Source organism: Rhea pennata, chromosome Z, assembly GCF_028389875.1.
Source record: "Rhea pennata isolate bPtePen1 chromosome Z, bPtePen1.pri, whole genome shotgun sequence".
NCBI lineage: Eukaryota > Metazoa > Chordata > Aves > Rheiformes > Rheidae > Rhea > Rhea pennata.
The window spans coordinates 65,021,672-65,046,551 of record NC_084702.1 but is presented as its reverse complement, the minus strand read 5'-3'; the positions used below and the strand labels follow the sequence as shown (position 1 = coordinate 65,046,551).

At 37.7% G+C, this 24,880-nt stretch overlaps 1 protein-coding gene across 3 annotated transcripts in view; it reads left to right on the top strand.

Annotated features, from left to right (window-relative positions):
* Positions 1 to 24,880, top strand: part of PARP8 (poly(ADP-ribose) polymerase family member 8) — a 133,354-nt gene that overhangs the window by 64,802 nt on the left and 43,672 nt on the right. For 2 of the 3 annotated variants that reach the window (XM_062599101.1, XM_062599099.1), the window contains 4 exons: positions 13,306 to 13,343; positions 18,890 to 18,979; positions 20,028 to 20,098; positions 22,481 to 22,558. In XM_062599101.1, the coding sequence (XP_062455085.1) occupies positions 13,306 to 13,343; positions 18,890 to 18,979; positions 20,028 to 20,098; positions 22,481 to 22,558 (277 nt within the window). Of the gene's footprint in view, positions 1 to 4,310; positions 4,454 to 13,305; positions 13,344 to 18,889; positions 18,980 to 20,027; positions 20,099 to 22,480; positions 22,559 to 24,880 lie in introns of those variants that run through there. The other variant, XM_062599100.1, reaches the window with a different exon arrangement.

Genomic DNA, 24,880 nt, shown 5'->3' with positions numbered 1-24,880 from the left:
CAGATTTTTCAGATGCAGATGTCTGAATCAGACTTCTAAATCTCTGTATTCAGGTTCCTCAGTAAAACAGCCTTAGTTTACAGGGTGACAAGCACTTGCAGCTGATTTACTACTTCCACTGATACTTTATAGTAAAGTCAAAGCTGGCTGAACAGTTCTTTATGTCGTTGAAAGTGCATGCGCTGTCAGTAAAGCCTAAAGAAGAGAATTATTCTTTGTTGTTTGATTTTATTTTTTTAATTATTATTCATCTTATTTTATAGGCTAGTTGTTTTTTGTTCTCTTTATGCTATCACATTTCTTATATTAGTCAGCATCTATATCTGTGTATTAACTGGTCTGAGATCTTCAGATTAGGAGTTCTGTATTAGTGAAAGACTCGCTGTTTTTAATCTCATGTTAGTAGAAGACTGAAATTTTCTGGACATGTTGATTCTTGTTCTCTAGACTTAATGGAAATGCATCATAATAGAAGCATTTGATAATCGTGCCTGATTAGAAAACAGTACTTACAGGTCATTTCTCATCTTCAGGAGGCTTTCCAAGGTTTGGTGATCATTTTTGTGGCTAAATGTACTATACTTTGCAAACAGAAGAGTAGTAAGGAAGGGGCAAAGGGTGTTTGTCTCCTCTGACATTTTATTATTGCAGATTTGCTGATGAAGAAGATAAGCGGAGATAAGGGTAAACTCTCACTTTTTTTGACGTCAGTGAGAGTTTTGGCTCTAGATTTCCGTGGGGCTATGATTTAATTGTGTGTTTTGAAAAATACGTACCAATTTTGAGTGCCTTAGCTTGGGTTTCATTTGGCTAATTCCGCAAAGGTATTTACATACTAACCTTAGAAAAGGTGCTTAGATAGCCATCTCCTTTTTAAGATACCTAAATGCCTATTGTGGAAACCCATGATAAATTAGACATTTTTATATCTTTGTGAGTACATTGAGCTATCTAAAATAGTGGATATGTCCTGATGGGATTTTCAAGTCAAGTGTCTAACAGCAGTTTCTGCACAGATTTTGTTGCATAATTCTGTTTTAAATCCAGACTGTAAAGCTAAATTTTTCAAAACTGCCAAAGGTTCTAAGTGTTTTCTGTTGGAGATCTAGAGGCTGAGCATACATGAAAGGTAAATCAGTATCTCAACACTTTGTAATTAGTGAGTGCCTTTTAAAAGCATGTGCATTTCTTCTTGCTGGGAGGCACTTTCAAAGTCAGAGTAACAGAGCTGAGAATAGATCTAGCTCCATCTTTCCAAAAATTACATGGGATTCCTAAGTTCCCATGGTGTTTCATCTGACATGTAATTAGTTTTATGGGAAGTCAGGGACCTAACTAAGACTAGTGAAGGGATTTTTTTTAAATGTATCTTTATAAGTTAAAATAATATGCAAACTCTACATGTTGGGGTAATATACTAAAATTATTTTTCTATGTTTGTTCTATAGTTTACTTAGCATTTTCTATAGGAATGTCTATCAGACTATATTCAGGCATGTTTATTTGGATATAGTATAAAATACAGTATTCTGTGATCTGTCATGCATTTAGTAGCTGTTTTTTGGCTCAAAGAACAGTGCTTATATTTAGATGTTATTCCCTATTAGATGGACTGATGCTAAGTGTTCTTTAAGAAAAAAAAAAAAAAGAAAAAAAGAAAAGTAGTGGCAGTGTGCTTTCTATTGCGTTCTGTCATGAAGAGGAAATCAGTGTGTGGTGTTCAGGAACAGCTAAAATTCATGAGAAGTTGGTGCAAGAACTGTTTCAGATCTTAGCTGATGCTGACACTTCAAATGCATGAAAAGCTCTTGAACTCAGATTCCCTGCTGCTATTGTTCTGCACGCTATTAAGTTATAGTACAAGGGATATACTTTGAATTTTTTCCCTGAGTCACACTGAGAATCATCAATGTCATATTCAACCTACAACTTTTTTTCCTCTGAGCAATAGTGAGAAAGGCAAGTAACAGTTTACCCATTGATAACAGCTTTGAAAGTAGTAATGGAAAACATACTAGTTCGTATCATTGCCAATGCAAAATTGTTCCATAAATTTTATTTAAGCTCTTTTTTTCAGATTTTAAATGACTATGTGATTAGCCTTCTGCCACTTCCCCAGGAGACTAATTCACTGTTTAATGGGGTTCACAGTTTCTGATTTTCATCCTGGTTATACTTTTTCCTCTAATTTCACTGAATATGACTTACCATTTTCCTTTGGGCCATCATATAAATATGATATCCATCTTCATGTTTCCACTCTGGAAAACGTCTCCTCTGCATCATTGTATTTTCTACCACACTTGGTCATTGGTTTGCCACACTATGTGTAACCAGCTGTCTGAACATCTTTTAATTTTTTTTTCCTCGCTGTCCTATTCTATCAGATTGAAAATTGTTTCTCAATGATGCCTGAACTACCTCCAGTTTTCTGGCACCTTTCTAAGGCTCAGGATGTCCAGGACTAAATGTTGTATTTGAAGTGTTACTTCAGCTATACGCTCAAACTGAAACTGTCATATATTAAAAAAAAGAAAGAAAAATGTCTTTTCTTCGTGTGGTCTCACACTGAATTTTCTGTTTTGTTTGGTGTTCATTGTTACGGGTTTTGCACTATAGTAGCAAGGGAGTTAAAAGTATCCTGTTGTGGATCCAGAGGCCAGTTTGACCCACTCTCTTGTTTTATGTTGTTCCTTGCACCACTGTAGTTATGACACTGCTTGCCCAAGGATACAAAACCAGCTGGAACTGAGGGTAGCCTTTCCTTCTCCAGCTACAGAAAATGATATGTTTTGACCATACTAGTGTCACTGGACATGAAGATGAGCCAGTCCATTAGTCCTGCAAGCAGTCCTTGCAGCTCTATACCATAGGCATCTGGAACAACCATCCTTGCCTTGAAAGTGTTGTTTCATGATCTAGTAATCAGAGGTGCCAGTCACCATCTTATTGACCAGACCAGAAGACTGGATGCATACAGACAGTTTTTATCTGTTGCTCACAACTACACACAGAGACCTGAATTATGTGTACATTACTATGAATATACTGATGTGTGCAGTTTCATACATCAGTATCTATTGAAACTCTTGCTCCATGTCATTTTCATATGTGGAACGTGTGCAAGAATATGCAATTGTCAGTTTGAAGTATTTGGAAGTTATATGTTCTGTTTGTATTGATGTTAATGGAAGCTATAGGTACAGAATTTACAGAAAAATATACCTTGATAGAACATTTCAGCAATACCAGGAAGTGTTACGGACTTTATGGAAAAACAAATTTCGTACACCATCACATGTCTCAAAGAACTGACTAGCCTGAGTATTTCAATTTGTTATTTTTTTGCCCACACAGTAGTGGCTGTCACACACCTCATGAGACAAACAAGCAAAATGTCAACTAATTAATGAATATATAGAGTGATCTAAGAAGGATGCCTAGAACTTTGCTCTCTAGCCAAACATTGCATGTAAAGGAAAAGAACTTTTCCACTTGCTAGTGACTTGATGTAGGTAACGAGTGTATGTCCGTATGGATTTATTAAAGCTATATTTATTTATTTAATAATGGCCAAGTGAGTAGAATTATCTGTTAAAATGACTGGATGATAATTCTTATGAAAGACTCTCTTCTGTTGCGTGGAACATTGATAAACTTTACTCAGTTTGTGGTTTCCACGTGTCTCTTCGTTAGGATGATGAATACTTTTTTGTTTGTTTTCTTTTATTTTTATTTTCAATAATCTCAGCCTAGGGGCTCCATACAGGGGCTGGACAGGATTTCTGGTGCCATTACATGAATGAAATATGTATTGAAAGCAGAGTTACCAGAAATAAAGTCACTAGAGTAAGCCTAGTAAGCCTTACTAAAGTCACTGGAGTAAGTTCCAATAGGAACAAAAGGGACCAAAATAGAGTTTAGAAGCCAGTTAAGAGTTATCTCAAAAAAGAGGCATGTCAAGTGGCTGTTTCTAACAGTAATGCTCCAGTGCTCCAAAACAAAAACAATTTGAAGAGAGGAACAACTTTCCTTCTCAAAAACAAACAAACAAACAAACAACCACCACCACCAAAAAAAAAAAAAAAAAAAAAAAAAACAGCGTAAAAAGATGGGCCCAGCACTGGAAATAAGATTTTGTAGACTCAGTAAGGTTGGAAGGGACCTCTGGAGATCATCTAGTCCAACCTCCCCGCTCTATGGTCACATGTACCGTACGTACGCTGTTCTGGCTGCAGCTGAGCTGGGCTGAGAGATTACTGCCCAGAGTTTGTTCTGAACTCTGGGAAAGGCTGAAACTGGACGAGCAGCTAATGAGGACTGTGGAGACAGAACTCAATAGTGAAGAGAAGGAAGAGTGCAGAAGACAGAGGTCTAAAGAGTATCTGTGTTGTTGGGAGGGAGCTGGCACTGGTTGGACAAGGGCAACTGCAAGGAGACACCACCTCTGCAGGTCTGGGACAAGCTGTGTAGTTCTGATACAGTCTGGTTTTGGACCACCTGGCTTTGTACATGTAGCTCTATGTTAGTGCATTTCTTTCTATGTAAAAAATAAGTGGTTCTCATGAAAGCATGCAGGGTTTTTTTCAGGTGATCTTGATTTGGTTATTTTATTAGTAAGATGATTTTTATTTTTAGGAGTGCCCTTGTGTTGCTTGTTGGAGAGATGATTAATCCTGTAGAGTACTATATGTTTACTAGAAGTTGTCGTACTTTTTTTCATGGGAAGTTTTATAAAAGGGAAATGGTTGAGCTGCAGTCTTCTGTTTCCCCTTTATTTGAATAACATGCTAAATCAAGCAGCGCTTTATGAGTAGCGGTCGCCATTTGATTCAGATGTATTTTGGCTGTGTGAAAGGACCAGTAGCACACTTATTCTTAGTGACAAATGCAAACATATAATAGCATTTGACTCAGCACCTCTGTTCCTCTAGGTTATGTCAGGAAATAAAAGCAGTGCCGTTTTTGATGTATTGACACTGTTCATATGTCTTTGAAATGGTTTGCATTTGTCATCGAAAAAAAATGTTACAGGTGCCTGGGAATTTGCATATGTCATCACACATACGTTCTCCAACATTCAGAGGAAAAGATTACTCAGAGTCACTTGTTATTCTTTTCTGTATAATTGCAGGTGCACCATAGGGAAATTTGATATATAGTGAAAGGAATAAAGAATATATCGACAAATTTTGATTCTTTACAAGCACCTGGATCTTTCTAGTTGAAAAAATAACGGTGACTGTTGCTGGGTCATCAGTTATTGGATCACAGAGGAAACAAATTTGTTGAACTAATGTATTTCAGAAAAAGATTTAAAGTGGCCTATATATCTGAAAACAAATTGCTGGGATACAGACAAGCACATTCAAAAAATTTTAAAGAGTACTTAAAATATTGGTTTGAAATCCATGAGCTTTATCTTAATAAGGAATCCAGAAAATGGCATATTTGTGAAATGATTTGATAGGCACAGTAATATAGCAAGCTGCAAATGTGAAAAATAAATTAAAAAAAAAATGCTCACCAAAATTTGCACTAACTGGAATACTTCTTGAAAGCTTTAGCAAAGCAGTTACATACGTGTTTATAGAAATACCAGGAGCTTTGCAGAGGCTGGAAGTCTTGTATTCCCTGTGCAGCTCATCTGTAGTCGTCTTAGTCAAGTACTAAAAGCTGCCTTAAATCTCGGTGGGATTTAATTCAAGTTCTAAATTCAGTAACAAGAAGAAAATATATTTTAGTATCGTGAGAATGTTCTTGCTGCAGTTGGTTAACGGTCACTTTTTCCACAGCTGTGCTAACATCTGCGTGAGAATTTATATCCATTTACTTTTAATTTCTGTCTTATAAGAGTGTACTTTTAATTGTCTCTTCTGGAAGATAAGTATGATGATTTTCAGTAACTTATTTAATGACATTGGTGTATATTTCACTGTTTAAGAAAAGATCTTCTGCTTCAACATTTATTTGACTATGTGCAAGAGCAAAAAGGCTATATATATTTTTTTTGAATTTAAAAAGCTTTATGCAAGCTTTTATTTTCAGAATCATATGATGTGCTATCTTCCATATTTCTAACTGGCCTGATTCTAACTAGCTATTCATCTCTCTACGTGTCTGTTTAGACACGTGTCATTTTGTGGTTAGTGTTTTATGCAATTGAAACTTTTTTTTTTTCTAATTATATTTTTGTCACATTACCTGGACCTTATTGTAAAGATATCTTGAATAAATGAAATACAATACTTGCTGATCTTTTCATTTGGCTCTTTTGAATAGTATTTACTTCACTCATAAATGTGATATGCATTACATTTAAAATTTATTAAGTCTCCAGTGTGTTTTAACTAAAGACATTGTAAAGTCAATACTACCACTAGTTCATTAAATAATTTACCTAATTAAAAAAACATAGAGTGCTGCCATAGTTTTACGTGCATTTCTGAAAACTGACTTTGGTACAGCCCTTCGCTGATGTGTGCAGAGTTGGAGGGATTCTTTCAAAAGCCCCAGTGTGGGTTAGCGAGATTGCTCCACCTATGGCATGGTTGCATTCTTTCTGTAGAGCAGCAAAGAGAGGTATCCACAACCATTATGCTATTAAATACGTTGATACCAAGTGATCAAATATTTTGCTAACTCATTTGTTCACAAATTCTCAGTAGAATTACCATTTCTCATTCACTCATGGCTGTGACAGTTTTCAACAGCAAAAGGAAACTTTGCATTACGTTTTTCTGGCTTAAGTAATCTGGTACTGCTTTCTGCTTATTTTTCAATTGCTTTATACTGATTTTGTTTGTGCTGTTTTCAGCATAAAATGTAATTAAAAATGTCTCCAAACTGTGATCTTAGAAGGCTTGACTTTTGGCGATGTTCACTAAGCTGAAGAGAACTTGTGGCCATATAAGGCTGCTGGGTCTTTTCTGCTCTTGTTTGCATGTATATTATCTTCATACAAATTGGAAGAATGATGGTGACATTGAAACCTTCTACAGAACATTAAACCATTAATTCTTTCAGAGAATTTCCTAAGATTCAAATAATGTCAATTAACAAACAAAAAAGTAATAGATTATGGATTTTGTTTCTGATTCTGTCTATGTATTCCAAAATTTTTGTGAAAATAGTCTGCCTGGCCTTTCAGGTGGTAGATATATAAATATTTTTGTCTCTTACCAACTCTCAAGGTACTTGTTCAAATGTCAGACATTTCCGGAATGCAATCCGGAAGTTTTGTTTGGAGGGTGTCCCACTGTACATCTTCTGAAAATAGTAATTTCTGCCTTGTACTTGTGATGTGATTTATTCCCAAGCTTTTATGTTTCAAACTGGATCTCAGACCAGCTAGTAGAAAAGAGAATAACCTGTGTTTGTGGATGTAATCCTTATGGAACCAGATTTGTAAAAATGCCCTAGTCAGAAGAGAAGCAATTGCAAGGGTCTGGCTTCAGAACCAGAATGCGTTTTTCCTGAGGTAGAAGAGGAGGCAAAAGGGAATGAAAGCGATAAGAGTCTGTTCAAAGATTTGGACCATTTTTGAAGCTAGTGAAACAAAGGGCTGAAGGTGGTGTTCTTCTTTTTCATGTTATAAAATAGATAATAATTGTGATAGTTTATAGCTAACAATTGGTAAAAGAATGCAATTTCAGTTGAATCTCTGCAACTGAACCTTGTTCTTATTCCTTCTTATTGCTTCATCTAGAATAAGGAGTAAAAACATCAGGCCTATATCATGCTGTGCTTTCAGAAATAATATTCAGATCATTAAAAAGGCCTTTAATCCAAAGGTTTTTTCCAGGATATTTTTTCTTTAACAAAATGTCCCTAACACTTTTTCCCCCTTTTTTTTTCTTAGCTTACCAACTCATTCAGAAGTTGTCCCTAGCATATAATCCCAGAGTAGTATTTAATCTTATATATTTGTCCATAGTTTTCAGTCTTAGTATTTTTCTTCGGAAACAGACTTTGGTGGCTCTTTTTAATTTAATAATTAAGTCATTGATGAGATAGATGTAGGGTTGTGGATAGCTTAAAAACATAATATCTTTAGTATATGTACTTCTGAACCCATTGAGATTAGGTCACATTTACTCTATTGTTATATCTTTTCTATTGTGTTATAGATTGATATCTGATGACCATAAATGTCCACACAGCAGAAAGCTTGTTCCCTTTCTTGAACGAGTTTTTAAGCTGCAACATTAGTGCATGGATCCCTGGCTCTAGGAGAAGCAGCTAAAACTGGAATAGAAACTAGATCACAGTTTCCACACTTAATAAGGCATTAATTCAGCTGTTGCCGTGGGACAGAGCTGGTTAAACTGTCTGTCATAACTATTCCATAGGCATAAATCTTATACTTGTGCCAGATGCTTCATTCTTTCCTGCTGTGTAAAACAGCTGGAAATTCAACTTAAAGGGTTTCATTCCTGGAGAGAAACTACAGGTAGGATGAGTTGAGATAATGTGAATTTGATGGGATGACACGTCATGTACTTCAGCTATAGCATCACTGTTGTGGCTTCAAGATGAATGCTTGATCCTGTGGTATATACCATGATACATAAAACCTACAGTTCTAGGCACAGGAAACAATATTACAAGTTGATTTAGAGGCATAAAGCTGGGTATAATGGCTGATGTGAGTTTATATCAGGAAGCTGACCTTATGGAAGAACATTGCTATCATTCATTTTTCTTCATATGGGCTAAATTCATGTAATCCCCCCAAAACTGTTATATTTAAGGGAGTTTATTTTCTTTTTTTTTCTTTTTTTTTTTGTTTGTTTGTTGTTTGTTTGTTTTTTTGAACGTATTTTGTTTCAGTAACTTTTGCTTTGCTGTCTTTGGAAGTTTTCGTGACATTTTTTTCTTTGCCCAGGAGCTTACATTTTGGCATTCTTTTTACTGGCCTGTGCCCAGTAGTGTAATCTGTTTGGACTCTGTGCTGATTATTGAACCCCACAAGAGATAAGCCCACTTAAGATTATTGTATAGGACTGTGGCTTAGTATCGTAAAAATGTTGTTTGTCAGGGATGTCTGAAGGCCATTTAGTTCTGCTTCTGTCAAATCTCAAAGCATTAGGGGTGTATGTTACTGGTGGCATATAGTCTGTCTACTTGCCAAGTAATGTGGATGTGGATACTGACTCTGCAAGTTGTGAATCTAAACAGGCTAAAATGCCTTTCTAATCAGCTTTAAGAAATTAATGTCAAGTGCAGGTGAATCTGCTTGTTCTGTATCAAAATGAAACAGATTCATCTGAAAAATAGCAGTTATGTTGTGCATCCTCATCCAGTTTATAAATCAGTTCTCAAATGCACATAGACCTTTACAGGATAATCTCTCTAAAGAAAGAACTGATATTGTTGAAAAATATTAGAAAATGCTTGCAAGAAATGCTCCACAAATAAAATTATTGCTAAAATAAGGCAGGAGCTCTGCATATGAATATTACTTTAAGAAATAAGAGGTTTACATTAAAATCTCATAAGCAGTGAAACATGATATTTCTCATATGGTACTTTATTGTTCGCTAAATAACAAAAATTTTGCAAGACCATTTCCAGTATGAAGGTTGTTCTGAGCTTAAAGATCAAGAAATATATGTATTTTAGGATGCCTTCTGCAAAGTGTCTAAGCTGGAATCAGAGATAACGTGGTCACTGGGGCTTTGTTTACACCCAAGAGTTTAACTGTGTGTATGTAGCTAAAGCAATATAACTGAATGAGCATGGATGATGGTTGGCCGGTTAGGATGTGTTTATGGGAATGGAAATAAATTATAGTCCTATAAGCTGTATTTATAGCAATGTAACTGCAATGGGGTTGTGCAGTAGAACTGCACTACCTGAAGGAAGAATCACACCCCTCACTGGTATAATCATGTTGTACTTCTACGTGGAGACCAGACCTAAATTAGTTCCAGTTACATTTCCGAATACTTAAACAAAGCTGCTTTAGTAAAGGCTTTCTTTAGCTCAGTGAGAATTTAATACCGAGAGTTGTTAAGAGCTGCATGTTCACGAAGGTCTATGATTACTGAAAGTGCTTTAGGCCATCACAGTCCTGTGTTCCTGGCTTGGCTCTAGATGTCTTTGAAGCCAGTAAGAAAATGTTTCAGTGACTGCAGGACTGGAACCTCAAAAGAGACCTTGTTAGTCTAGTATGTCTTGTCTTCTGATAAATCAAGTGCCCAACCAGTAGGAAGCAGTTTATCCTGAGTATGGAAAAATGTGCCAGACTGTGATCATATGATCATACGTGATCACCAAAGTGAGTGGGGACAGAAAAATTCTGTTCCATTCAGTTCTTTTATTTTGACTTTTTGTTTCCATAGTCTGAACATAACTAACATAGGATTACAAATGCAAGCAAAGTAGCACCACTCTGAGTAGCCTCATTCAGCCTCACTCTGTGGGGCTCAAACAAGCCATGTATTCTCCCCAGCTCTGAGCTCAAATACGTATGAGAGGAATAGCCCATCTAAGAGCTGTTCCCTTAGAGCTTTCTCTGACGCAGTACTTCTCAGAGTATATCCCCTGTGTGGTCTGGGGGCCCTCGAGAGAGGGCAGCACAGGGATCCCAACATGTGCTGAAAATAAGAATTTAAATAGAAGAAAAACAAATGAACAGTCTTTTTTTGTGTGTGTGGAGAGGCTATTCATGTAAACAGTTAGCAATTTCAGATTAAATGCACCCAGCATAATAAACAAACAGTTCTGCTGGGAACCTTAAACTCAGTTCCAAAATTGAGTCACTAGTGTTACTAACTAAAACTTCTAGTTTCTTTTATTTGGAAGTAAACATTCCGTTTTCAGTCACTTTGTTTTGTAATCTTTGGCTTACGTCTCCCTTAAACACTGTGTTCTGAAGTGGAAGCTCAGACCTGTCTGATTCCAGCCAACATTTTATCATTTGATTTTGGTTTGGCAGTTACATATTCCATTAATGCTTTTTCAAGTGGAAATGATGTAACGTTTTCATGGCAAAGTTTTGTCTATGGAGGGAGTTTTTACTACTGGATGACAATAATTTTACTTTATACTCTTTTATTTATTTTTTTAAAAAAACTTTTCCTTTCCCCTCTCTTATGATGCTCATCATAGTAGTGAGGCCACTATGAGATTCCCTGGGTTTTGGATTAGACCCTGAACTTGCTTGCAATCATTACAAAGTCTGGTATCAGATGATTAGTAACCTGCATCTTCATGAACCTTTTCATTTTAATTCCATCTCACAAGACTGTATAGGATTTTTTCACATTATTTTCCATTTAATGTGGCCACAGATACTTCTGTGACAGATATCACATAATGAAGAAGGAAAAGAAAGACGCTGTCATAGGAAACGTGCACTTAGGAACATAGAGTAATTTGGATGGGAGGAGACCTGTGCAGGTCATCTGTTCCACCCATCATTCAAAGCAAAACCAACTTTGAAGTTACATCCAGCTTCAAATTTAGATTAGGTTACTGAGGGCCTAGTCCAGTTGAGTTCTGAGTACCTCTAAGTATGGAAATTCTGCCACTTCTGTAAACCCCCTTGGAATGTTAGACCACCCTCGCTGTGAAGAGATTTTTATTAGTCTTAATTTTACTTGGAAGGACTCCTTTTGGTGGTAGGAGGAAGAATTTGTGGTTACAAACATATCTTCTGAAAACTTCCTGTCCCACACTGGATGATCTTCTCTTTTTTTGGAATGTTCTCCTCTTTGAAATAGTGATAGCTAATGCCACAGCAGATTATTTAGCTTTAAACGTCCCATATCTTTAGGGAAAATTATCCAAGATGAAGGGATACAGACACTGCCTGTTCCAGATGTCTGAAAAATAACTAAAAGAGAAAAATCACAGTGTTGAATTTACACAATGATGGGATTTAATGCTGGCATGACTGAAGCTATCAGAGAGTTGTGTGGCTAAATATGTTGTCAACTGTAGTAAACCCTCTTTCTGCTTCCATTTATGTGAACATGTGCAGCTGTTGAAGAAACAGGCATCTTTGCTTCTTAATCAAACAATACATAAAATGAATTATACTGGAATAAATTATGTGCGAAAACTGAGCTGTGCTGTAATAGATTCACTTATAGAGGAAAGTATGATATATACCTTTTTTTTAGTGATTGACTCCCATGGTCATTGAATTGTGAAAGTAGAGCTCACTTAACTTATTGTGGGAGAAAAAGAAAAATATACACAGATTTATTTTATAGTCTGCATGGAAGTTACATTCACCTAATTTAGAATGATCCACTGCATCAAGTTTTGGTGATGTACAGTGCATATGAACATTTATTCAGAGAACTCTGCCATCCTGCCTTTGTGTGTCTGCCTAACTCTGCAGATGTGAGCACACATCATGTATTATTTAAATGTGTAGGTTGACACATGCAATTTATAGGATTCAGAAGTGGAAAGAACTTTAATTATACGGCAGGAAGCTTTCAGCACGCTCCAGAGTTGAATTTATTTAAGGCAAAATGAAGATATATGCTAACCTTAAAAAACCCACAGGACTCAGAGGGTACTTAGACAGTTGAATAGACCATTATATCCATTTGTACTGCTCACAGCAGTGAATTCAGTGAGCATCTCACTGGGTAGTAGGGAAAGCACATGTGGACTGAGCTGGAAAATTGAGACCGTATATTTGTATTTCTATTTTCTGACAAAAGAGGTTCAGATAATTTGCATAAAAAAGCTACTCTTTAGTGTGACTGTGGCTCTCTTAAATTTGATTTCTACCCAACTTGATGAAGAAGTCAAAGAAGGTTGCCGCAACTTCTATAAATACGGGATTTTGGACGGAGAAAGCAGTCCAAACCATACAGAGCTAGTGTTGTGAGTAATGGGGGTACTCCCCATTATAATGCAGGGGTACCTCAACTGGCAAGAAAGGCTTCCTGCTGAGCTTTGAGTTAGCCCCAGGAATAGATGCAGAAGAATGTAGGCTTTTCCAGTTGTGATGTTCATAGAGCAAGTTTTTTTTTAAGCGTAAGTACAGACATTGTGAAATACTATTCTAAACTGAACATAGTGCAGTCCTGATTATTCTTTTTAAGAATGTTGAATTCAAGATGTGCCAGTTTAGCAAAATAAGCGTTCAGAATGGGCATGACATAATTGTTTTTTTAGCTGAACACTTCAAAAGCTGTCAAAATAGCTGTTGCTTCCTGTCCTGGAAACTGTCAGAAACCTATAAATAAACCTAAAATAATACAAGAGTAGGAAAAAAATCTTATGCCAGCAGTTACTGTTATTAATTCTGTGTTTCTTTTTTTTTTCTTTTTGCAGTGTGTCTTATTCCGTGCATGTCTCTGAGGATTACCCAGGTACAGTGCAACATTCTTGTCCATGACACCTGTATGCATGTTGCCACAATTTGCAATATTCAGATGAGAATATTTGAAAAGGTGTTAATGTGTTCCAGGTGCATCCTTATGCTAATCATTCTCCATTAGTTAGATTATTTTCACAGTCATTTCTCCTTTTCAGGCATCATTTGTCAGCTGGGTCAGGGTGAGAAAACCTGGTTCACAAGTTTCCTGAGGCCAGGGGTTGTGATGCTTTCAGTGTCTGGAACCATCAATGTTAGAGATCTGGAAGTGCCCAAATCTTGTTTGGCAAAGTAGATAAGGCTTGATCTTTCAAGAGGCTGAGCAATCTGGCACTGGTCCAGTAAAGCACTTCAGTGTGTCAGATCTTAATAAGACTACCCACATTCTTAAAGTTAAGCCTGTGGTATGTGCTTTGTTACCTCTCAGGGTTTGCTGGACCTGAGGGTTTGTGCATGCGTATGTCTCCATAACATAAACTTGCAGAACAATTCCTGGCTGCTCATTCCTAACTCCCTGCTGTACCTTGAGCTGGGTTGGCAGGCAAATGGTGGAACTTAGACAAGGGGAATGATTCATATGAAAGACAACCAAGCAAGAAAAGAAGGCATTTTTCAGCTAGCTTATTTAACAGAATCACAGAGGTTGGAAGGGACCATTAAGAGATCATCTAGACCAACCCCTCCTGCTCAAGCTGGGCCAGCCTCTCTGGGCAACTTGTTCCAGTGCTCTGTCACCCTCACAATAAAGAAAGTTTTTCTTATGTTCGGAGGAAACTTCCTGTGTTCAGTTTGTGCCTGTTGCCTCTCACCCTATCACTGGGTACCACTGAAAAGCATCCAGCTGCATCCTTTCTTCACCCTCTCTTCAGATACTTAAACAATTTGATAAGATACCCCCTCAGTCTTCTCTTCTCCAGGCTGACTAGTCCCAGCTCTCTCAGCTTTTCCTCATATGAGAGATACTCCAATCCCTTAATCATTTTAGTTTATTGGACTGACTCCAATGCACCAGTAGCTCTGCATCTCTCTTATTTCCCTGATTTCATTCACAAAGACCTTGGATGAATACTGCTGGTGGCATAGAGGTTAGCAGAGCTAGGAAAGGGAAGCTGGGGTGAGGGCAGACAAGGAAGTACCCAAGTAAGGTTTCATGGTGATACTGTTGAATTGTACCTTTTTGGAGTATTCGACACTTGGTAGTATTTAAAAGTATAAATATATTGAGTAATCGATATGAAACCCTCTGGCATTTTTTGATGGTTATCCATAACATCTCTGTAATATTTCTAAAAGAAATTTCTTGTTTCTTTCAGAATCTCTGAAAAAGTAGGGCTTTGATCTTGTTCACTGATAAACAGGAGTGTACTATGTCTATTCACAACACCACAATGTTTGAAACAGATACAGAGAGGTCATTCTCAGTATTGATGTCAAACAGGATTTTGTGAAAGAATACTCACACTTTTTATGAGAGAGGTTTTTTCTCACCAGTAAAAAATAGAGGAAAAATTGCTACTAATGCTAATCTATTAAAAGCATATAGTAACTGGAGAAACATATTCATAAAAAACACAGTCATACCAATTGTAACTTGATTAATTGACTGCTCTGTTGACCTGACAGTGAAAGGAGGGACAAATAGTTGAAAAAATCTGCATCGTCATTAACTTTTTCTTTTATAAAATGTCAACAATGGATTTATTCATTTCAGCATGTGAACTTTTGTAAAGACACGGAACTTAATCTCTGAGAACTCCCACGCTAAGTCACAAAACTACAACACTGAACAAACGGTTAGTCCCGCAGCAAATGAGGTCTTATTTTCCAGCAAACTCTCCTGTCTGGCAGGTCTCAAACCTCCTTCGTAGATGCTATTTGCAAGCATGCTCTGATGTTCTACAAAGCTGAGTGACTTTGAATCAGCGTCACTAAAACTTGTTGAATATTCTCTGCTATCAGCCCCTGTATTTTAAAGCCAGCTAAAATTTGAACATTTTATGTTATAGCTAACTTGTGGAGGGGGAGTGAAGCAGCTGTGTGTGTGTTTACTGATTAAAATTTAAACCTTCAAGCCTGTGGAAGAGCTGATTTCACATCTCAGGTTTTTGCAGTATGTACATTTGCTTTGTGATGAAGAGATGTTTACTGTGTTAGGAATGATAATTCCTAAAGAGGAAACTCTTTGCCATTTTACAGCTTTGGGCCTAAATATAATACTTTTGACTTGGTGGAGCAGATTCTTTGCCTTCTTTCTTTGTACTAAACCTCTAACTTAACATTGCTGCTGACTGTGACTGTCTCTTCTCTAGCATGTCTTTTAAGGGATGTTTCAGATACATGTAAGGGTGTGATAGTGTCAGGCATGGAAAGCTCTGTGCTGGTATCTTCTTCAACTGCAAGATGATCTTCAAGTATTGCTACTAGTTGGTGAAGTTTAGAAGAGCATGTACTCATCAAACAAAATTTATTACAGGATAAGTTTTTACAGATTGCTTAGCTCATATACATATCAGTTACATCCTTTAGAGACTGTGTGTGTGTAATACGCGTTGGATCAAGTTTGAAAATTCAGGGGAAGGCTGTCAGAGTTGATCATCAGGTAAATTGCTAGTCTACTTAATAAATATATGAAAATAGAAGGGAAAGAAAGAAAGAAGCTACTCTACAATTGATGTTTGTTCAGCCAGAAGTTATACCACTACACGTAAATTTTAGTTACCATAAGAAGAGCTTTGGATACAGAATATATTTTAGCTGCCTGCATTGTGTTGTGTGTGCATCGTCATCATTTTGGCACTGATAATAGTGTGATGTTATCGCTCAATTGGTTCATATTTGTACCAAAAGATTACAAACAGCTGAGTGTTAATCATAGCTATGGGAACTGTTATATGGCATGACAACTTTAAATAATGGGAGGTATTTGACAGTTTCATAATTGTAAGTGAAAGCTGAAAGTATGCCCATAAAGACACACTGAAGAACTTAATAGGAATGGTGTTGAGACAGTAATGTCTCAAAGTTATTTATACATTGCTGAAATTGTGAAAGTATCAGTGAAAAATTTAGAGGTAGGTAATAACAGTTTCAGCAAAAAAGCTTTGTAACCATTTTCTCATAACATTGACACAATTGGGGGAAAACTGTGCTCCTCAGGAGCAGTTACAGACTCTAACATCAATGAGTAGACTGAAGTTCCATTAATATGAATCGATCGTGACTCCTGTGAGAATCATTACAGTAGCAAACATTTTGCTAATGAATCAGTGTTCTGAGTGATACATGCTGGCTGTCAAAAACTTGCAGAACTGCAATCGTCTACTCTCACAGTGATTTATGGATTACACACACGTTAACAGAAACACCTCTTCTTAGAACTCAGTTGATAGCAGCAGTGATGGAGAGAACCAGAATGTAAACCAAAACCAGTATCTTAAGTTTCATTAGACTGGCAGAACTAAAGAAGGAAAGAAAAATACCCTTAGTGGTTGCCAGATGGAAAACAAAACTTGGCAGTTAAAAGTTATTATCCAGCTGCCAAGAAAGAATGACAAACAGTGGGCATAAAAATATAATTAAAATCTATAAAAACTGTTATTGAGTAGTCCTTTTTCCATATATGTAGATCTTGGTGATTTTATATTCTGTACAGCACATGTGATTTCTGACTCTTGTTTTCTACTGTTTCATATGTGTATTTCCTACTTTTTCATACACTACAGCAGTGACTTCTAGCAGGTGGATTTCTTTCCATCCATCCGTGTATATTTTGTATTAGGTATGTTCAGAGCCAAATGATAACCTTCCTTATTGCACTGCCTCAGTTTGGTAGCGCCAAGCCACAGGCCCAAACCTGGGAGAGCGGTGGGCACTTGTTGCCTCCCAGAGCTGCCCCGCGTGGTAAGGCCGAAGTGGTGACGGCGCGGCGGAAAACGCAAGTAGAGGCGAGGCAGGAATTCATGGGAAGACTGAGATGCAGCCATCGCAGGGGGGAGGTTTACAGCCTCCCTGCAGGCCTGGAGGGCCTAGGTGCCAGTAGACAAACGCGGGAGAAAGAGGAGTAGATGCTGGCAGATGGCTGGAGGCGCCGCGTTTTATTCGCGCTGTGGTGTGGCTCTGAAGCGTGTCGCTGTGCCAGCGCGTGGCAGAGCAGACGCCGCCTGCGCCGGCTGAGCGGATGGAAGGAGCTAGCGTGCCCGCCGGAGAGCCGGGCGCAGGGAGGCGCCCTGTCAGGCTGCAGGACCGGTTGCCTCCTCGCAGCGCGCGGATTGCTCGCTGAGCGTCACCCCACGGGGCGGTGCAGGAGTGCAGGTAGGCGAAGGTGTGGGATGGCGTCAGACGCGGCAGAGCCGTGCGAACGTGACGGCAGGCGGCGAGCTGGGGAAGCCCCGCGCGCTCGTCCGCGTGCGGCAGCGCGGCCGCTCGTCGGCGAGGCGGTGCAGCGCACCTGAAACACCGCTGAGGCCACCGCGAGAGAGGCGCCGCAGCCCCGGCGCCTGCTCTCGACACGGGCCTCTAAGAACCACTGCAATGCAAATGATACTACTTGTGAATTAATGTTGCGTTTTTAATGTTTCACTGGAAGCATGTAGTCAGAGGCAGTGAGACCCAGGTGCAGCAGTGGGCTTAAAATTATGTATGATTTTAGGCCCTTTGCTGAAGTGAGGCCAGAGTGTGCATCATCACGGGAGATCAAGTCCTTGTTTCAGTTCTCTTATTTCTCTCTTTATCTGTGATTATCGTAATTGTCAGCATTTCTGCTCGAGAGCATAAGTTCCGATTCAGCCCAGGTCGGTAGAAAACAAAATTTTATTACCATCATAGGCAGTTCAACAATTCACACAAAATTAGCTGCTGCAGATGCAACGTACAAAGTTACTGCTCCTTGCTAGTTGTTGCTAAAGGTTTGTTTGAAAGCAAAAGAGAAAAAAAAATCACAAATATAATGTCTTCCTCTAAATCCAAATTGCGAACAAAAGTTTGGGGTAGACTCTGCAGATTCATATCCATAAGTTTTTGTTAAGTTGGGTGGTTGGATGAAAGATGATTTTTCCTGCACTAGGCAGAAGAAAAGTTCTCTGGTGATTGTAAGATACTTCAAACACCCTCTGTGGAACCAGCCAAAATGAGGCACCGACGTTCTTCATAATGATGTTATATGAACACCGGGCTCTGGATCCAGCCTTTACTCTGCACACAGACCTAGCTTCACTTTTAGTGTCAGGCATGGCAAGAAATGCAGAACACGTTTTTATTTGGGGACAAGTTGGCTCAGCCCCACATGAGCCTTGCGGGGTGGTTCTGAGCAATGCTTCTGGCTCAGCACTGGAATACAGGCTTTTGCTCATATAAAACGTAGGTCTGAATCTTCTATCTTCCTTCTGGTATTTTTGTTATTATTAGCATTCTCAGCAGAAATAAAGGCACCAGGAAAGATTATCGTGCTGAGCTTATGGTACAAGGGTGAACATAGAATGGGCATTGTAGGAAGAGGTTTGAACAGCGCCATTGAACTTCAATGTACCTGTTTTTCTTTTGTAGATAACACGTATGTTTCCAGTTCAGATAACGATGAAGATGTGTTAGTTACAACAGAGCCAATCCCAGTAATTTTCCATCAGATTGCTACAGGTAATCTTAAGTTCCGAGTGTTTTATCAAGTTCACATTTGGGAGAAAAGACAAGACTCTACACTTACGTAAAGAGAGATGTGTTAATGTGTGTAATTGGGTAGCTTGCTATTTCCTCACAGGCTTGCTATAATGGCTAGTCTTACATTTGAGAATAGAGGAAACTGAAATACTTCTTTCTGGGATCAACACAGCTGTGTAGGCAGAATGCGTTTTATTCTTCTAAAGTCTTGCAGTCTTGTGCATTGCTCCTTGAATCCAGTCAAGGTGCTTAACTCTTCCCAATTATAAGTTCTCATGCTCACTTGCTTAAAATGTCACTAGATCTTCACCACTGGGGATGAAACTGTTTATAGCTACCATTGTCTCTGGTGAATTATTTCAGAAAACTTTGAACAAAATTGTTCAGTCATTTCAGAATATAAGGCTGTGGAAAAAATATGTTTTTTTTTTCCTGTGATAAAAAATTTTAGGATCCTTTTCACTTGAAATTATTTCAGTGCTGTACATGGAAGGGCATGCTTTTCAGAGATCTAGCCACATTTATACAATAGATAATCAAGATTTGTGTATACACTGTAGAGATTTTTTTACATTTTAACAGCCAAGTTCTCTGATAATCTCAGGATGCAGGAGAGACTGTACATAGAAGTCTTAATTCTGGTAGTTCATCAGATAGGATTACTTGACTTTGCAGTCTTTTTATTATTTTTGCAATGCTTTAGGGTTTTTTTTTACGTAACAGGATTACTTTGAATTCCATTGGAAAACCAATATAATCTTCAGTCCCTGATCTTATTTGTATCAATGTAAATCAAGAATAATTTTATTGATGTTGGTGGAGTGACACTCAAAAAATCATCATAGTCAGAACTTTAGGATAAATTTGTACTGCAGATATGACTGTAATTTAAAAATAAATAAAGCTTGTAATTTAAAATAGAATAAAACCACTCCAATTAAATATTTCAGGTCTACATATGCAAAGTTATTTCACATTTTCTCAGATGTTCCTTATTCTTTTTTTTTTTTTTTTTTTTTTTTTTAAGAATTAAGAAAAACCAGTGATGTCAACTACTGCTTATCCATAAAATCAAAATTACAGAGGGAAATTGGAGAGGTATGTAGTTTCTCTGTGTATATTTTAACAAAAGACATATTAATGATTTACAGAGAATAAATATGAAAATATATCAAAGACTTCATCCTAAAGGCATCCTTACCCAAGCTGTGGGTTTGCGTGTTTTAGAAGATGGGCTCTGCATTTCACTGAGTGACTTGCCGTTGAATTGCTCAGTTAGGCTATGGATGCTGTCACCCTAGGAGATGCAGTTTTGGCATTTATATCACTGCTTGTTGAACAGTGACCCAGACCCTGGCTGCTCTAGAAATACAGCTCTGCCAGAGAGGTTGATCAGGATGCCATTACCTTGTAACCTAGTCCTGCACGCAGGACTGCATCCTGTTTCTCAGTTCCCTGCTTATTCCTGTGGCCTACAGCAATCCTGCTAGTATCTCTGGACCTCTTCATGACACTATTCATCATAAGTAGCATCTGGAAAATTAAGCCCTTCCAGTCACAGTTGTGTTTGTGCTGTACCTTTATCAGAGTTCCCTCTTGACATTAATTTAAGAGAGAAGTGATGCTAGCATGAGGTCCACAGGTGCTGACAGTATTAAGGCTTAAGGAAAGTTCTGTATCTGTTCCCACTCCAAGCAAGAAATTGAGCACTACGTGCAGACTTCAGGTGCTGAACTTAAGGACTTTCCTGAGTAAGAATGGTTCTGAATTTGGAATACATTTTTCTTCATTACTGCTTTTTAGACTGAAATTTGTATTTGGTCCTGGAAAAGGGAGATAACCATGGGCACATATGGTAATGGATTTTACATATATATATATATATATATATATATATATATATATATATATATATATAACAAAGCTGTACTGGAAATATTTTACTTCTACTACCTCGTAATTGTATAGTGTTCTATATATGTGAGACATCTCAAATGCAATAATAGTTTACCTTTTTGATTAAAAGCTTGAGATGCAGTTAGCTTTATGGGATAGAGTTTCAGCTTTTATTTTGTTTTTAATTGAACAAGGTACTTAAGGATGTAAGTACTGCAAAAAAAAAAAAAAAAAAGTTACGTAAAAGTCTTCAACATTGACTGTTTCTGTTGGCCAGACAGTTACAGGTTTTGGACAGCGTAGGATGGGTTTGTCACCATTCTGGTGTAAGAGTTTCATTTCTCTTTAGTTTGCACTGAATTTGTATTCATGTGAGTTCTATTTTAAAACACTTCCCCTTAAGCTAAGGTTATTATTAAACAAAGAAGACTGAAGTCACTTTGTTTCTCTTCAGCAAAGTAGAAACAGAAATGATTTTTAACCCTTGTCTTCAAAAAAATGCTTTGTAATTGGCTGAATTACAATTTCTGCTCTCCATATACATGCAGTGAATGCAGCACGAATTTAGAGGCAAAGGTAAGGAAATGTGATGAGAATATCTGACTATAGAAATTGGTGATAATACTATATTTGACTTTTATGGGATTTAGGCATAACTTCTCCTCTTTGGCTCTTCTCTTTGGTTTTTATTCCATTATGGCAGTTCTGTGCAGGACATAAATAAAAACATGTAATAAGCACATCATGTTTGGACTGAAATGAAGAATTAAGGTTTTTGAAAGTATTTTGTGGGGATTCTTGTTAGTGTAAGGCCTAAGAATTACAAACAGATTGTGGCACGCAGGGGTTAATATCTTTAAACAGTTATATAGTGGTAAGTATAGGCTGCTGAGCTGCACTGTACTGTGATCAGTTCTATTTGCTTGAGTGAAATTATTCACAGACCAACTTACTTGGAGCAGGTTTTATTTGGGCAAACAAGTTTATTGGGTACTTTCTGATCCTTCATTTTTGAAGTTTTATAATGGACCTAGCCATAAAAATAACTTTTGAACGTTTCTGGCAACAGTTGATACCTCCGTTAAAAATAATAGTTATGCAGAAATGTATCAGAGAGTTTTTCACAGAAAGGAGCTAAAGAGTTTCCATGCTTGAGCTTGAGTTAGTTCCTTAAACCAGCATTCTTGATGAGTAAGTTATGGTTGGTTTAGCTTTAACTTTATCATGAAAATCTTGGTTCTGATTGCTCTCTGCAGAAGCACAGAGTGAAATATTCATGAATATTCTCCCAGTGTCTCTAGTTCCATAGAATACCATCTGGCCTCTGTAGCCAGGCAAAGTGTCATTTATCCAACATACATTCAGAGTGTTATTATGTGCCCAGTTTACTGGGTACAGGTTTTATCTGCTGTTTCACTATTGACAAAACAGGCCTGTAGTACTTTTTGAGAAAAATGAGATCTCTGACTGCAGAGCAGGAAGGGCTTACTTATAATGACAGAATCCAGCATTCGTAATTAGAAGTATAAATACAAGACCAAAAGATATCACCTGTATCATTGTTACCTTTCCTTTTTAATTAAGGAGTCCAGGCACAACAGCACAGTTGAAGAAGATTCTGAAGGCGATAATGACTCTGAAGAATTTTATTATGGAGGACAGGTAATAAGGATATTTTCCCACAAATTTCAGAATGTTAACATTTGAAAGCTATAACAATGATTTATTTCTTCTGTTATTTAGTATACTATAGAATGTAGTGTGTATGTGTATTACTATGATATGTATATTCTACTATTTTATAATAGAAATACTGAATATATTGTACAGTATAGTTATATCAAATGTATAATAATATGATTTCTTTTATAACTGTAAAGCTGTAGGAACAGAAAAAAACAGCTGTTGTTCAATAGGTTTGAAAAAAAAAATCCAGTTTACTTCCAGGAAATAATTATTTACTCTTTAAAGCATATCCTGCTGTTAATACAAGTGGGAAGTCAGACTGGATCCAAATCTGCTTCCTTTTGGAGGACTGACATTCTGTAAAATCAACAGCACTGCAATTTAGTGATGTAAAATGGTTATTACAAAACCAAATTTTGATTCAGGCAGCAGTCCGTTCTTTTTCTGAGCTCCTCAGTTAAATTCGCCTTGAAAAACGCAGAAAACTCTTTCAGGTGGCTGTGCTGCCCTGCGTCGTTCCCGTTGTTTACTGTGCAGCGTTAGTTGTTACCGCGTTCTCTCGTGCGGCGCTTTGACGCTCACCGTAGCGCGTCGCGCCGACGGCGGCAGCCGCGGCCCCGCGCGGGCAGGGGCGGTGGGAGCACGCTGCGCCGCCGGCCGGGCTGGGGGCAAAGCCACGGGCGAGGTGCTCTACGGTAAAAGCACAGCCCTGGATCCACAGAGGATGCCTGTCAGTGCCCAAATAAATTTTAATATTATCTGTGGAGGAGGACTACAAAGACCAGTAAATCATTTTGCAAGGTCTAAACCAGCTGTCTAATAGGCAGTACTGATCAAAATTTAGCCATCTTACATTTGAAGTGGAAGCTTTATATTATATTGCCCTGTACTTTTTTTAAGTTAGTGCATTTAATTACAGGAATGATAGCAGGCAAAGAAAGGAGTTAAATTACAATTAAATCAGCAATAAAAATAAAACTACTATGAACATCTTGAGTATGCAACTAGAAAATCAAAATGAGGACAAAGACAAAAATAGCCCAAGACACCACTAAAAGTATGTTTAACAGGAGACAACAACAAAGTCTCCTTTGGAGATAGGATTAAAAATTACATGGCAGAAGAAACAATTCTGAAGACCTGTAGAATTAAATAAATGATAGTACTGGGGACTTGGGCAATAAATAGGAAACCAGATAGTGAGCAAAGTTACTCAAAAGAACAGTCCTTTTTTGGATGTTACGCTTTTCCGAATGTTATGATTGTATGAGTTACCCATACAAGTGAGCACGCAGGTGTATAGGGATTCAACAGTATGAAAAAAGACAAAATGGTTGATTGTATATGTGGGCAAAAAATGAGGTAAACTGTGCCATTTGAGACGAGTGAGGCTGTTCCCACAGAGAAACTCTTGGAAGAGGAGTCTAAAATAGGGTTAGTGAATTCTAAGGGTTTTTGACAAAAAATATTTAACAACCAGAGGGCAATTTATACATGCCAGTGTAATTGTGTGATCAGCACAGTCGAAAAAGGTGGTGGTCAGGGATAATGCTAACATTTCCGACTGGTTACAGCTGGAAAGACAAGATGATGAAACAAGGATCGTGGAAAATGGGAAACATCATTTGATGGGCAGTGAAAATAAGATACGAACTTCTGGTCATAAATTAAATGTTTGTATCCGCTTTCTATGCACCTGCTTGTAATCCTCCCTAAGGATTTAATGAATAAATACTTTAAAGTAGCTAAGTGATTCAATAGCCTAAGTCCTATTGATTTTCAATGGGATTTAGGTTTGTAAATCACTTAATCCCCTTTGAAAATGCAACCTTTTGTCATTATGTGGGACAGAATAATCTGAATCAGGGCTCAGATTAAATGCTGAGACTTTCTAAACACAGATCCTTCAGATACAGCAAAGTTATCAGATTTTTTAGCTTTTATATTCACTTTTTCTGAGACTCTTTTGTTAGTTCTTTCTTTGAATCTCTACCCTCTGTACATTTGCAAAAGAGAACAGGGAACTGAAACAACAATACTGCTGCCTTTGAGCACTCTTTCCCTCTCCCTTGGGCTTCTGTTACAGAATATACTTGCCAATGCAGATATACAGAACTCAGCAGTCTCCTCTGCATACGTCAGCGTGGCTGCGGCACTAATTCAGGGATGGCAAACACCATAGTGGCACATTCCGTTTTGCCCGAACACAGCTTTATTTCCCTTCATTTTCCACTTTGAGGAAAATGCTGCTTTCTAGCAGAAAATAACTTGCAGAAAGCATTATGTTGAGTAGTTTGG